The sequence below is a fragment of the Taudactylus pleione genome, unplaced genomic scaffold, assembly GCF_031769625.1.
Source record: "Taudactylus pleione unplaced genomic scaffold, aTauple2 ptg000465l, whole genome shotgun sequence".
Taxonomy (NCBI): Eukaryota; Metazoa; Chordata; class Amphibia; order Anura; family Myobatrachidae; genus Taudactylus; species Taudactylus pleione.
The window spans coordinates 2486469-2503278 of NW_028284867.1; the positions used below are offsets into that span (position 1 = coordinate 2486469).

The window sequence follows — 16810 nt, forward strand, 5'->3', positions numbered from 1 at the left end:
ATCAGAGATATCTCCTACTTACCTTCCTCTCCCGGAATGGCCCGCTGTCCCCATACACTAGTATCACAGATATGTCATGCTTACCTTCCTCTCCTGGAATGGCCCGCTGTCCCCATACACTAGTATCACAGATATCTCCTGCTTACCTTCCTCTGGCGGAATGGCCCACTGTCCCCATACACTAGTATCACAGATATCTCCTACTTACCTTTCTCTCCCGGAATGGCCCGCTGTCCCCATACACTAGTATCACAGATATCTTCTACTTACCTTTCTCTCCCGGAATGACCCGCTGTCCCCATACACTAGTATCACAGATATCTCCTACTTACCTTTCTGTCCCGGAATGGCCCGCTGTCCCCATACACTAGTATCACAGATATGTCCTACTTACCTTCCTCTGGCGGAATGGCCCGCTGTCCCCATATACTAGTATCACAGATATCTCCTACTTACCTTCCTCTCCCGGAATGGCCAGCTGTCCCCATACATTAGTATCATAGATATCTCCTGCTTACCTTTCTCTCCCGGAATTGCCAGCTGTACCCATATACTAGTATCACAGATATCTCCTTCTTACCTTCCTCTCCCGGAATGGCCGATGACCCCATACACTAGTATCACAGATATCTCCTGCTTACCTTTCTCTCCCGGAATGGCCCGCTGTCCCCATACACTAGTATCACAGATATCTCCTGCTTACCTTCCTCTCCCGGAATGGCCCGCTGTCCCCATACACTAGTATCACAGATATCTCCTACTTACCTTCCTCTCCAGGAATGGCCCTGTCCCCATACACTAGTATCACAGATATCTCCTGCTTACCTTCCTCTGGCGGAGTGGCCCACTGTCCCCATACACTAGTATCACAGATATCTCCTACTTACCTTTCTCTCCCGGAATGGCCCGCTGTCCCCATACACTAGTATCACAGATATCTCCTACTTACCTTTCTCTCCCGGAATGGCCCGCTGTCCCCATACACTAGTATCACAGATATCTCCTACTTAGCTTTCTCTCCCGGAATGGCCAGCTGTCCCCATACACTAGTATCACAGATATCTCCTACTTACCTTTCTGTCCCGTAATGACCCGTTGTCCACATATACTAGTATCACAGATATCTCCTACTTACCTTCCTCTCCCGGAATGGCCGCTGTCCCCATACACTAGTATCAGAGATATCTCCTACTTACCTTCCTCTCCCGGAATGGCCCGCTGTCCCCATACACTAGTATCACAGATATCTCCTACTTACCTTACTCTCCCGGAATGGCCAGCTGTCCCCATACATTAGTATCACAGATATCTCCTACTTTCCTTTCTCTCCCGGAATGGCCCGCTGTCCCCATACACTAATATCACAGATATCTCCTATTTACCTTCCTCTGGCGGAATGGCCCGCTGTCCCCATATACTAGTATCACAGATATCTCCTACTTATCTTCCTCTCCCGGAATGGCCCGCTGTCCACATACACTAGTATCACAGATATCTCCTACTTACCTTCCTCTCCCGGAATGGCCCGCTGTCCCCATATACTAGTATCACAGATATCTCCTTCTTACCTTCCTCTCCCGGAATGGCTGCTGTCCCCATACACTAGTATCACAGATATCTCCTACTTACCTTCCTCTCCCGGAATGGCCGGCTGTCCCCATACACTAATATCACAGATATCTCCTGCTTACCTTTCTCTCCCGGAATGGCCCGCTTTCCCCATACACCAGTGTCACAGATATCTCCTGCTTACCTTTCTCTCCCGGAATGGCCGCTGTCTCCATACACTAGTATCACAGATATCTCCTACTTACCTTCCTCTGGCGGAATGGCCCGCTGTCCCTATACACTAGTATCACAGATATCTCCTGCTTACCTTCCTCTGGCGGAATGGCCCGCTGTCCCCATACACTAGTATCACAGATATCTCCTACTTACCTTCCTCTCCCGGAATGGCCGCTGTCCCCATACACTAGTATCACAGATATCTCCTGCTTACCTTCCTCTGGCGGAATGGCCCACTGTCCCCATACACTAGTATCACAGATATCTCCTACTTACCTTTCTCTCCCGGAATTGTCCGCTGTCCCCATACAGTAGTATCACAGATATCTCCTACTTACCTTTCTCTCCCGGAATGGCCCGCTGTCCCCATACACTAGTATCACAGATATCTCCTGCTTACCTTTCTCTCCCGGAATGGCCCGCTGTCCCCATACACTAGTATCACAGATATCTCCTGCTTACCTTCCTCTGGCGGAATGGCCCGCTGTCCCCATACACTACCATCACAGAAATCTCCTGCTTACCTTACTCTGGCGGAATGGCCTGATGTCCCCATACACTAGTATCACAGATATCTCCTACTTACCTTCCTCTGGCGGAATGGCCTGCTGTCCCCATACACTAGTATCACATATATCTCCTGCTTACCTTACTCTGGCGGAATGGCCTGATGTCCCCATACACTAGTATCACAGATATCTCCTACTTACCTTTCTCTCCCGGAATGGCCCGCTGTCCCCATACACTAGTATCACAGATATCTCCTACTTACCTTCCTCTGGTGGAATGGCCCGCTGTCCCTATACACTAGTATCACAGATATCTCCTGCTTACCTTCCTCTGGCGGAATGGCCCGCTGTCCCCATACTCTAGTATCACAGATATCTCCTACTTACCTTCCTCTCCCGGAATGGCCGCTGTCCCCATACACTAGTATCACAGATATCTCCTGCTTACCTTCCTTTGGCGGAATGGCCCACAGTCCCCATACACTAGTATCACAGATATCTCCTACTTACCTTTCTCTCCCGGAATGGCCCGCTGTCCCCATACACTAGTATCACAGATATCTCCTACTTACCTTTCTCTCCCGGAATGGTCCGCTGTCCCCATACACTAGTATCACAGATATCTCCTGCTTACCTTCCTCTGGCGGAATGGCCCGCTGTCCCCATATACTAGTATCACAGATATCTCCTACTTACCTTCCTCTCCCGGAATGGCCAGCTGTCCCCATACATTAGTATCACAGATATCTCCTACTTTCCTTTCTCTCCCGGAATGGCCCGCTGTCCCCATACACTAGTATCACAGATATCTCCTACGTACCTTCCTCTGGCGGAATGGCCCACTGTCCCCAAACACTAGTATCACAGATATCTCCTACTTACCTTTCTCTCCCGGTATGGCCCGCTGTCCCCATACACTAGTATCACAGATCTCCTACTTACCTTTCTCTCCCGGAATGGCCCGCTGTCCCCATACACTAGTATCACAGATATCTCCTGCTTACCTTTCTCTCCCGGAATGGCCCGCTGTCCCCATACACTAGTATCACAGATATCTCCTACTTACCTTCCTCTCCCGGAATGGCCGGCTGTCCCCATACACTAATATCACAGATATCTCCTGCTTACCTTTCTCTCCCGGAATGGCCCGCTTTCCCCATACACCAGTGTCACAGATATCTCCTGCTTACCTTTCTCTCCCGGAATGGCCGCTGTCTCCATACACTAGTATCACAGATATCTCCTGCTTACCTTACTCTGGCGGAATGGCCTTCTATCCCCATACACTGGTATCACAGATATCTCCTATTTACCTTTCTCTCCCGGAATGGCCCGCTGTCCCCATACACTAGTATCACAGATATCTCCTGCTGACCTTCCTCTGGCGGAATGGCCCGCTGTCCCCATATACTAGTATCACAGATATCTCTTACTTACCTTCGTCTCCCGGAATGGCCCGCTGTCCACATACACTAGTATCACAGATATCTCCTACTTACGTTCCTCTCCCGGAATGGCCGCTGTCCCCATACACTAGTATCACAGATATCTCCTACTTAACTTCCTCTCCCGGAATGGCCGGCTGTCCCCATACACTAATATCACAGATATCTCCTGCTTACCTTTCTCTCCCGGAATGGCCCGCTGTCCCCATACACCAGTATCACAGATATCTCCTGCTTACCTTTCTCTCCTGGAATGGCCCGATGTCCCCATACACTAGTATCACAGATATCTCCTGCTTACCTTCCTCTCCTGGAATGGCCTTCTGTCCCCATACACTAGTATCACAGATATCTCCTACTTACCTTCCTCTGGCGGAATCGCCCGCTGTCCCCATACACTAGTATCACAGATATCTACTGCTTACCTTCCTCTCCCGGAATGGCCTGCTGTCCCCATACACTAGTATCACAGATATCTCCTGCTTACCTTCCTCTCCCGGAATGGCCCGCTGTCCCCATACACTAGTATCACAGATATCTCCTGCTTACCTTCCTCTCCCGGAATGGCCCGCTGTCCCCATACACTAGTATCACAGATATCTCCTACTTACCTTCCTCTCCCGGAATGGCCCGTTGTTCCCATTTACTAGTATGACAGATATCTCCTACTTACCTTCCTCTCCCGGAATGGCCCGCTGTCCCCATATACTGGTATCACAGATATCTCCTACTTCCCTTCCTCTCCCGGAATGGCCAGCTGTCCCCATACACTAGTATCACAGATATCTCCTGCTTACCTTCCTCTGGCGGAATGGCCCGCTGTCCCCTTACACTAGTATCACAGATATCTCCTGCTTTTCTTCCTCTGGCGGAATGGCCCGCTGTCCCCATATACTAGTATCACAGATATCTCCTACTTACCTTCCTCTCCCGGAATGGCCCGCTGTCCCCATACACTAGTATCACAGATATCTCCTGCTTACCTTCCTCTCCCGGAATGGCCCGCTGTCCCCATATACTAGTATCACAGATATCTCCTACTTACCTTCCTCTCCCGGAATGGCCCGCTGTCCCCATACACTAGTATCACAGATATCTCCTGCTTACCTTCCTCTCCCGGAATTGCCTGCTGTCCCCATACACTAGTATCACAGATATCTCCTACTTACTTTCCTCTCCCGGAATGGCCCGCTGCCCCCATATACTAGTATCACAGATATCTCCTGCTTACCTTCCTCTCCCGGAATGGCCGCTGTCCCCATACACTAATATCACAGATATCTCCTGCTTACCTTTCTCTCCCGGAATGGCCCGCTGTCCCCATACACCAGTGTCACAGATATCTCCTGCTTACCTTTCTCTCCCGGAATGGCCGCTGTCTCCATACACTAGTATCACAGATATTTCCTGCTTACCTTACTCTGGCGGAATGGTCTTCTATCCCCATACACTAGTATCACAGATATGTCCTATTTACCTTTCTCTCCCGGAATGGCCCGCTGTCCCCATACACTAGTATCACAGATATCTCCTACTGACCTTCCTCTGGCGGAATGGCCCGCTGTCCCCATATACTAGTATCACAGATATCTCCTACTTACTTCCTCTCCCGGAATGGCCCGCTGTTCACATACACTAGTATCACAGATATCTCCTACTTACGTTCCTCTCCCGGAATGGCCGCTGTCACCATACACTAGTATCACAGATATCTCCTACTTACCTTCCTCTCCCGGAATGGCCGCTGTCCCCATACACTAGTATCACAGATATCTCCTACTTACCTTCCTCTCCCGGAATGGCCTTCTGTCCCCATACACTAGTATCACAGATATCTCCTACTTACCTTCCTCTGGCGGAATTGCCCGCTGTCCCCATACACTAGTATCACAGATATCTACTGCTTACCTTCCTCTCCCGGAATGGCCTGCTGTCCCCATACACTAGTATCACAGATATCTCCTACTTACTTTCCTCTCCCGGAATGGCCCGCTGCCCCCATATACTAGTATCACAGATATCTCCTGCTTACCTTCCTCTCCCGGAATGGCCCGCTGTCCCCATACACTAGTATCACAGATATCTCCTGCTTACCTTCCTCTCCCGGAATGGCCCGCTGTTCCCATACACTAGTATCACAAATATCTCCTGCTTACCTTCCTCTCCCGGAATGGCCCGCTGTCCCCATACACTAGTATCACAGATATCTCCTACTTACCTTCCTCTCCCGGAATGGCCCGTTGTTCCCATTTACTAGTATCACAGATATCTCCTACTTACCTTCCTCTCCCGGAATGGCCCGCTGTCCCCATATACTGGTATCACAGATATCTCCTACTTACCTTCCTCTCCCGGAATGGCCAGCTGTCCCCATATACTAGTATCACAGATATCTCCTACTTACCTTCCTCTCCCGAAATGGCCAGCTGTCCCCATACACTAGTATCACAGATATCTCCTGCTTATCTTCCTCTGGCGGAATGGCCCGCTGTCCCCATACACTAGTATCACAGATATCTCCTGCTTACCTTTCTCTGGCGGAATGGCCCGCTGTCCCCATACACTAGTATCACAGATATCTCCTACTTACCTTCCTCTCCCGAAATGGCCAGCTGTCCCCATACACTAGTATCACAGATATCTCCTGCTTATCTTCCTATGGCGGAATGGCCCGCTGTCCCCATACACTAGTATCGCAGATATCTCCTGCTTACCTTCCTCTCCCGGAATGGCCCGCTGTCCCCATACACTAGTATCACAGATATCTCCTGCTTATCTTCCTCTGGCGGAATGGCCCGCTGTCCCCATACACTAGTATCGCAGATATCTCCTGCTTACCTTCCTCTCCCGGAATGGCCCGCTGTCCCCATACACTAGTATCACAGATATCTCCTGCTTATCTTCCTCTGGCGGAATGGCCCGCTGTCCCCATACACTAGTATCGCAGATATCTCCTGCTTACCTTCCTCTCCCGGAATGGCCCGCTGTCCCCATACACTAGTATCACAGATATCTCCTACTTACCTTCCTCTGGCGGAATGCAGTAGTAAGTAAGCCCAACCCGGCAGTAAAATAATAACTATAAGTTACTACGCTTAGGTGGCCGGCGTCCTGCAAGCAAATAATGAACTACAGCATATATGCATTTCTCATAATGGAAATGCTCAGCCATGTATTGGACTATAACATAGTCTAGGAAGAAGCGTGCATTACCGACTCTGGAAATGTATTCATGATAGATCATCTTTAGTTCATGTCCTGTCCTGGTATGCCACCAGAATGTCGACATTTACAATTTCGGCAGCAGAAGGTTGGCAGTGATGATGTAGACATGGGTAAAATGCCGACATTATATCCGACATATGTAAAATGTCGACGTTGGCCAAATATCTGCAAAATGTCAACTTACTATTTTCAACATTTCCATTAGACTTAGGGTTATCATTAGGGTTACCGTTAAGGTTGGCATTAGGGTCAGAGTTAACGTTAAGGTTACCATTAGGGCTAGGGTTGCCATTATGGTTAGGGGTAGAAAAAGACATATCAACAATGTCGACATAAAAATCAGTTTTGACTTGGTCAATGGCAACATTATGAACATGTCGACGTGTTCACTGTCGACCTTCCCATGCCCACATGATGAACGTTGAATAAATACAACACACCCCTGTCCTCATCACGCATAAACACATTGATTGATTTCATCTTTTGTGTTGCAGGCTGGAGTTGTATAGAAAAGTGCCAAATCTACGCATTCTCGCCTGCGGTGGTGACGGGACGGTAAGAATGCTACATATTCTACAGCTTCCCCTCCGGCAACGGCCTCAGAGGACATTGAACCTTAAGCAGGAGTTGTCTTATATAAAAGAGCTGCTATAGGGCCTGATTCAGACCCACTCGCGAGTGGCTGTCCGCTCGCAAGTGGGTCGATGTTATGGACTGAGCATGCGCACGACGGAGGGAGCTCCGTCGTGCGCATGCGCCAGACGCGACGAGCGAAGGAAAGTCCTTCGCTCGTTGTGTCCGATCAAAGGGGGCGTGCTGTCAATGTTGATTGACAGCACGCCCCCTTTGGTAGGCGTTCCGGGGACGTGCCTCCCTGACTGGGGCGTTCCCACGGGAACGCCTCCCGTCAAAAGCCGGCCCACTGACATCACTAGTGATGTCAGTGGGAGTGATTTTGGCTCTGATAGAGCCAAAATCACTCCGGAGCTTGCGGTTGAAAACCTCAACCGCAGGCTCCGGCTCGCAATTTCGATGGTCGCGATGGTCACGACCATCGCGGCCATCAAAATGCACGCTCGTATAGCCTGTGGGTGGTGACCCACAGCTATGCGAGCGTCCTGGAGGACGCTCCATTTTCATGGAGCCCGGCCCTCATTCAGAACGTGCGCTCTGCTCAGAGCGTACGGCTCTGAATGAGGGCCATTGTACGTTAATATACACAAATCCCTATGGAATATTGATAGGATAAATCAGATATCTGACTTAAGGGCCGGCTTTAAAATGGGAATTTTATTAAAGGACAAACTTCAGTGGGTTTTGCCTTTAAGTAAAACCCTGCCAGGAAATTTACAGTGAATCAGTGCTAATCCCCCCCACACCCTCCCCAACACTTGTGAGATCAGGCTCTAAGGCTTCAAACTAATACATTGGGCCAAATGTAATAGGGTGAGAGTTTCTGACACTTTTTAAACTTTGCCAATGTAATAGAGGGCCTGATTCAGACCCGCTCGCGAGCGCTGAGCGGGTCTGAATCAGCCTGTGAGACGGCAGTTAGGAGCGGATTATCACATTTCACTCTGTCTCCTAACACTGCTTAGTAAATAGACCCCTGAATATGGAGATAAGCCGGCACGCGCGCAATACTTTTCCGCCTGCGCAACAGGCGAAGGAGGCGAAAAGTCCAGCAGGCCTAAAGTCTGGACTTTTCGCCTCAAATTGAATACGGGCCTTAGGGCCTGATTCAGAGCCGGATGCTCTGAAAGAGCGCTCGCTCTGAATCAGGGCCGGGCTTCTTTTTTTTTTTCGAGCGGCCTCCTGGCCATAGCAAGTGGCCAAAATGACCATCGCGACCATCGGGCTTGCGACGAGACCCTTGTGGTAGGGTCTCATCTGCCGCAAGCCCTGGAGTGCTTTTAGTTCTATCAGAGCCAAAAGCACTCCCACTGACATCACTAATGATGTCAGTGGGGCCGGCCCCAGACGGTAGGCGTTCCCATGGGAACGCCTCCTTCTGGGCAGCCACGCCCTTGGCACGCCCAACAAAGGGGGCGTGCTGTCAATCACCATCGACAGCACGCCCCCTTTGGTGCGAGACCCATAACGATGGCTTGTCCGTCGTTATTCGGGTCTCGCGCATGCGCACGACGGAGTCGGCTCCGTCGTGCGCATGCGCTGTGGGCCACCATCGACCCGGTTGCGAGCGCTCAGCGCTTGCGACCGGGTCTGAATCAGGCCCTTAGACTCCAGCCTGGCGTTTAGTATACAACACTGACTCCAGTCTGGTGGCTAAGATACAATGCAGTCTCAAATCTAAAGCCTTTTATACACACTAGAGGCCAATCTGGCACCTCGAATACAATATAGACACCAGTCCAGGGGCGTATCTATAATGGGTGCAAGGTGTGCACCGCACACCCTGCACCCATAAGGTTTCTTACTTCTGCTGAGTCCCACGTCAGCGCGGGGGTCCGGCGCTGAAGAAACAACTGGAAAAATGGCCGTGGCGGCCATTTTCCCGTCGTTTGCGCATGCGCAGTACAGGGAAAATGGCCGCCACGGCCATTTTCCCGGTGACCTGCGCATAGTCTATAGACTCTGGGCACACTCTAGTGCCCAGAGTCTATAACTCCGGCGCTGGCTGCGCACAGCTCAGTGCACTGCCGGCTGCCGGGCAGAGAGGAGGGGGCCCGTGCACATTGAAACACCCCTGCACCAGTCTGGTGGTTAGTGTGCAATATAGACTCCCGTCTGGTGGCTAAAACACAATGCAGTCTCAAATCTAGCCTTTTATACATACATGAGGCCAACCTGGCACCTGGTATACAGTATAGACTCCAGTATGGCGGCTGGTATACACTACAGATTCTGTTTACTTCTATGCAAAGCAGACCTCAAACTTGTTGGCAAGTGTTCCACAGAGATTACAGGACCCCATAACTTACTTTCCACGATTCTCTGCTGTCCATCTTCTAAACTACCATGGGAGCCCAGGAAATGTCACCTTCTCACTATCATCGGTTACATAGCCCTGCAGAGAGCTGGGTGCCTAAGTACCGCACTGTCACCACCTCTACCACAGAGATTCTACATGAAGTACGCCATATGCAGCCTGTCGGAACCGAACATACATCCTGCAGCCAATGACAATGGTGTCTAAACATGGACAGACTGTGAAATTTCAGGACTCCTTGACAACGATACAGTCTGGAAGCCGACGGTCGAAATGCCGACCGCCGGCTTCCTGACTGTCAAATCCCGGCAGGGTACTAATGACAGGCGTCGAAATCCTGATGCCTGTCATTATTTCTATGCCGGGAGCCCGACGCCCGGCATACCAAACGAAGGTAAGCCGGGCGGCGGGCGCGGACAGCCGTGGGTGGGGGGAGGGCTAGGTTAGGGGCTCCCTGGGGGGGACAGGGTTAGGCACCCCCCCTGGGAGAGTTAGGCTAGGGGAAGGGGGGTGGGTTAGGCATCCCCAGGGGGAGGTTAGGGTTAGGCACCCCCGGGAGAGTTGGGTATAGGCTGCGGGCATGGGGGGGGTTAGGATTAGGCACTGTGGGGGGTTAGGGTTAGGCACCCCTGTGGGAGACTTAGGTTTAGGCTGCGGGCATGGGGGCGGTTAGGTTTAGGCATTGAGGGGGGTTAGCGTTAGGCACTAGGGGGGAGGTTAGGGTTAGGCACCCCTAAGGGAGGGTTAGGGGGAGGGGGGGTAGGGTTAGTTATACTTACCTAAATACCCTGTCAGGATCTTCACTACTGCCGGACTTCCGGCGTCGGGATTTGAACTAATACTGTCAAGGAATCATTCATACTGATTCCTTGACAACTTAGTTTAATAATCCCACCCATTTTTTGCTTAACGTGTCAGCTCTTTAGCTGAAGTCCTCTCTCATCGTGGTCAGGAGCTTCAGCAGTGCTGTGTCTATATAATCATGTACAATATCATTCCATCCCCGGCTGCCGACTCATCCCTTCTTCTCTTCCCGTCACAGGTAGGCTGGATCCTTTCTGTCTTGGACGAGCTGCAGTTAAACCCACAGCCTCCGGTTGCTGTTCTTCCTCTGGGTACCGGGAATGACCTCGCTCGCACCCTTAGCTGGGGAGGGGTAGGTGTGCTGGAATCCTTACAGACTGAGAATAAAGTATAGTAAATAAAGAGTATTCCAATGTCTGAGAGATGTTTAAAATAATTGCAGGATAAAGTCTAAGCAAGCTGTCTTCCATTTCCTGTAATAAACGGTCCCATTAATGTAGATGCAGAATATAAATATTTATTTTACCTATTAATAAATGCAAAGTTGTACATCATACTGCAATTGAGCTTCTCTTTGCAGCAAAGCAAATGCAGGGCTATAACCAGCGGTATGCGAGCTGTTCCGTTGCAAAGAGCGCAGAGCCCTGCCCCACAGTCCCTGCATCTGGCTGCAGGGTGCCTGGAATTGCACCCTGCAGCCAGAATTCCTTCTGCAGTGCCGCCGGGTTGCGTCCTTATTACGCTTCAGACGGTCACAACGCTGCTCCTACAGCTCCCCGTACTATCCTGAGGATGCCCTGGGAAGTGATGTTCTTCACAGCACTGCTCTCTCAGCATGATGTCATGCGCTGAGGGGGCGTGGCCGGCACAGGACGCAGAAAAGCCCTTTTACTGCACTGAGCATATGTACAATGTTTTAGTGAACATATATAGAAAGAGCTCAATATATATTTTTTTTTTCCATATAGAATTCAGTTTGACACCACAATTTTCCTGCATCAGTGACCCTGCTCCTCCCACTATATAACCTTCAGTCTGTGGCTTCCTGATGCCCCCATTCCCCTCCTCACATCATATCACTGCCCCTGTCACCAGTAGCCCTGACCTCACTAACACATCACTCATCTCCTGATATACTCTGTGCTGCTGGAGACCCTGCTCCTTCCACTATATAGCTCTCAGCCTGTGGCTTCCTGCTGCCTCCAATCCCCTCCTCACATCATGTCACTACCCCTGTTACATGCAGCCCTGTCCTCACTGACACACGACTCATCTCCTGATATACTCTGTGCTGCTGGGGTACCCTGCTCATTCCACTGTATAACCCTCAGTCTGTGGCTTCCTGCTGCCTCCGTTCCTTTCCTCACATCATGTCACTGCCCCTGTCACCAGCAGCCCTGTCCTCACTGACATACAGTATTACTCATCTCCTGATATACTCTGTGCTGCCGGGGGAGCCTGCTCCTTCCATTGTATAACTCTCAGTCTGTGGCTTCCTGCTTCCTCCGTTCCCCTCCTCACATCATGTCACTGCCCCCGTCACATGTAGCCCTGTCCTCACTGACACATTACTCATCTCCTGATATACTCTGTGCTGCTGGGGACTCTGCTCGTCCCACTATATAACTCTCAGTCTGTGGCTTCCTACACACAGAAAGTCTGATGTGCATATAAGAAAATGCTACCCTCCATGCTCATAGTAATATTCATGTATCTTCAGCTCTTATCAGTTCTCATACACTTACAGTATATGTGGTTGCTACTGTACCTATATATGAGGGTACATGTATTTAGGATTGTTCTTTGAACGGTTATCCACTGACACTTCCTCCACTGTGCCCTGACCAGGGTTACACAGATGAACCCGTCTCCAAGATCCTCTGCCATGTAGAAGACGGCACCATTGTGCAGCTGGACCGCTGGAACCTGCAGGTGGAGAGGAACCCTGACCTACTCCACGAGGAGCTGGATGATGGGACACATAAGGTCAGAGGTCAGAGGCTCTGCCCGGGAATCTGGGGGTTGTAAGCTGTGTGAGACTGAGGCCAGAACACTGTAACAGAAATGTCCTACACACAGACAGGAGTGAGCGTCTACAGTCACTGTGAGGAACGCTGGTGCATAAAGTAAAGAGGACAGGAATATCATAGATGCAGGCATGAACATTGAGCATATCCTCTTACAGTCACTGTGAGGAGCACTGGTTACAAGGTAAAGTGGGCAGTAGCATGCTCAGACATGACAACTGAGTGCCTCCTCCTACAGTCACTGTGAGGAGCACTGTTACATAAGGTAAAGAGCACAGGAATATCATACACGCAGACATGAACACTGAGCCGTCACTGTGAGGAGCACTGCTACACAAGGTAAAGAGCACAGGAATATCATACATGCAGACATGAACACTGTGCTGTCACTGTGAGGAGCACTGCTACACAAGGTAAAGAGCACAGGAATATCATACATGCAGACATGAACACTGAGCTGTCACTGTGATGAGCACTGCTACACAAGGTAAAGAGCACAGGAATATCATACACGCAGACATGAACACTGAGCTGTCACTGTGATGAGCACTGTTACATAAGGTAAAGAGGACAGGAATGTCATAGACACAGGCATGAATACTGAGTACCTCCTCCTACAGTCACTGTGAGGAGCACTGCTACACAAGGTAAAGAGCACAGGAATATCATACACGCAGACATGAACACTGAGCCGTCACTGTGAGGAGCACTGCTACACAAGGTAAAGAGCACAGGAATATCATACACGCAGACACGATCACTGAGCCATCACTGTGAGGAGCACTGTTACATAAGGTAAAGAGCACAGGAATATCATACACGCAGACATGAACACTGTGCTGTCACTGTGATGAGTACTGCTACACAAGGTAAAGAGCACAGGAATATCATACACGCAGACATGAACACTGTGCTGTCACTGTGATGAGCACTGCTACACAAGGTAAAGAGCACAGGAATATCATACACGCAGACATGAACACTGAGCTGTCACTGTGAGGAGCACTGCTACACAAGGTAAAGAGCACAGGAATATCATACACGCAGACATGAACACTGTGCTGTCACTGTGAGGAGCACTGCTACATAAGGTAAAGAGCACAGGAATATCATACACGCAGACATGAACACTGAGCCGTCACTGTGACGAGCACTGCTACACAGGGTAAAGAGCACAGGAATATCATACACGCAGACATGAACACTGTGCTGTCACTGTGAGGAGCACTGTTACACAAGGTAAAGAGCACAGGAATATCATACATGCAGACATGAACACTGAGCTGTCACTGTGAGGAGCACTGCTACACAAGGTAAAGAGCACAGGAATATCATACACGCAGACATGAACACTGTGCTGTCACTGTGAGGAGCACTGTTACATAAGGTAAAGAGGACAGGAATATCATACACGCAGACACGATCACTGAGCCATCACTGTGAGGAGCACTGTTACATAAGGTAAAGAGGACAGGAATATCATACACGCAGACATGAACACTGAGCTGTCACTGTGATGAGCACTGCTACACAAGGTAAAGAGCACAGGAATATACACGCAGACATGAACACTGAGCACCTCTTTCAGTCACTGTGATGAGCACTGCTACACAATGTGAAGAGGGCAATGTCATGCTCAGACATGATCGCAGTAAGGAGCATTGCTAAATAAGGTAATCTGGAGAGGGATATCATGCACACATACATAACAAAGCTCTTCCTTATACAGCCTGTGGGTGGTGCACTGCTAGAGCAACCCATGACCAGAGGGTTGCCCAGGGTATAGGGTGGCTATAATATACCTCTGAATTACACAGGTTCTGTGGCTGGTTATAATAACCATATGGAATGCAGAATTGAAGTCAGCCAGCCACAGAGCCTGCTCAATTAATATGTGTCCCTGAGTAGAGGGACATTATAGCAGTCCTACTGTAAGTGTGCGGATCACTTTAAATGTTATTTACTATTTTTTTTCCCCCCTACTACTCCAAGTCATGAGCTGATGGGTATTCGTGTACTTGCCATTAATCAATGTATAATACACATTACGGATCTAGTGATATCTACAAAAACCCAACTACTAACCCATTTTAATTTTTCTAGATCAATATTTCATCAATTTTTGCTTGCTTTAAGCATCTGTAGACAATCTGCATTTTAGCCAGCAAAATCGATTTGTGAATTTGTTAATCTCTAAAATGTAAACTAAATCTGGATTGTGACCACTAGGTGGCACTGTAGGCATAGACTTTGTTGACAATAATAGTCTCATTGACTTAAATGTGTGATTCATTACAAACAAGATACTGTGGGGCCTATTATCTTACCTAAAATATCGAGGGAGGTAATTAGGTTTAGAACTTGCATGGAGTTCTGCCTAATTACCGCAGGAATCCATCATTCCTCCTCCCTATAAGTATCTATTCCGAAAAGCTGTCATTTTTGCGATGACAGCTTGTCGGGAAATAGATAGTTTTCCCTGCCTACTCTAACTTACCGCAGCTGGAATCCGCGCTGCGCATGCGCTGTTGCATTCGTTAACCCAGCGCATGCGCAGCACTGCCTACAGCTGCGGTAAGTTTGTGTACGTCCCCCCAACCCCCCCTCCGCTCACCTCTCCCCGTCCCGCACTAACCTGCCTCCGGCACTGTCCTGTTGGTCTGTCATGTGGTCTCCCAGCACACCACAGTACAGTTTAGAAAAAAAAAAAAAAATTCTCTAAACTTTATTGTGTTCTGCTGGTAGTGGCGAATAGTAACTCCATGAAATTCCGAAAATACATAATTTTCGGGATTTGATGAATACCATAATTTCCATATCCCCATACTAATGTACTAATGTATGGGGAGTGTGGAAATTAACGCAGGGGAACTTAGCAAGGAGATATCAGTGATATCTCCTGTGCTAAGTGTGTTCATGAATACTAAAATATCGTTATTTAAGGAAAATGTCCTTAAAAACGTTATTTTAGTGTTGATGAATAGGCCCCTGTATCTCATGCATTACTTTTTTCCGTTTGATAGAGAGAGCAGCAAAATGCTTTTCGCCTGCACCACAAGTGACATTTTGCTGCTTTCCTGCTGGTTTTTGGACTGTCTCAGAATTTTTCCTCTGCTTTCTTCCAGCTTCCACTAAATGTTTTCAATAACTACTTCAGTCTGGGTTTTGATGCTCATGTGACCTTGGAGTTCCACGAGTCACGAGGTGAGTTGGATATTAAGAAAGAAAATGATTTTGTCATTTATAAGCAGAACAAGTGGTTGAAACATTTATACGATGACTTTGCCTTTGTCCTCTGCGGTCGTCCACACGTAAGGCCTTATTCAGTCGTGCGCTGTTCTAGCGCCCTTTGCCGTAGTGGCCTCTGTGTCTTTCTGCCAATGCTAGTATGAGCCGCCCCCTGGGGTATAAACGTGCGCCTCACTGTGCAAGGGCTGAGACGCCCACTTTGAGCCTCTTTAAACGGAACAACTCCCCAACCATCGCACCATGGAAACGTGCGCCAGTCCCATGCTGGGTGCAGAATCTCCGTTAGAGTATGGCCTCCAATGTGAGCGATTAAGCGTCTGAGTTCACGCCCATCTCCGTGCATTTGAATAGCCACCTCCCAGTCACTGCCCGGGAACGCCCAACTCATTTCTAAGACTACGTCTTATTCGCTACTGCGCCTCTGTGTGCACACAACGTGGTAGGCATGCACTGTGCAACTCTTTAGCGACTCAGACACAGGCGCAGATGAAAAACATTGACTATTTGCATGAATATCGGCATTGCATGCGGATCAGCCCCATATTGGTAGCAGCCATTGTGTGGGCTGGACCGTTGTGCGAGAGACTGTACTATGGATCAGTGATATCACTGAGGCTGTATGGTTAGGAAAACTGAACTCCGCACAGACCCCATCATGTTCAATCTCTCATAAATGTTTATTGCGTTTGCTCAGAGGAAGGCAAAATGGTAACCCCAGCCCGGCAATGGCCAGTATAGCCGCAAAGGTGAGAACATAAGTCCTTCCTGACCCTAACGGGATGTAGTCAGAAAGCTGACGGTCTAAATACCGACCGC

The 16810-nt window shown here is 49.3% G+C and overlaps 1 protein-coding gene across 8 annotated transcripts in view; it reads left to right on the plus strand.

Annotated features, from left to right (window-relative positions):
- Window positions 1–16810, plus strand: part of DGKI (diacylglycerol kinase iota) — a 376642-nt gene that overhangs the window by 235479 nt on the left and 124353 nt on the right. For all 8 annotated transcript variants that reach the window (XM_088448828.1, XM_088448827.1, XM_088448831.1 and 5 more), the window contains exons 12-15: window positions 7459–7519; window positions 10957–11070; window positions 12567–12704; window positions 15871–15949. In XM_088448828.1, the coding sequence (XP_088304954.1) occupies window positions 7459–7519; window positions 10957–11070; window positions 12567–12704; window positions 15871–15949 (392 nt within the window). The remainder of the gene's footprint in view (window positions 1–7458; window positions 7520–10956; window positions 11071–12566; window positions 12705–15870; window positions 15950–16810) is intronic.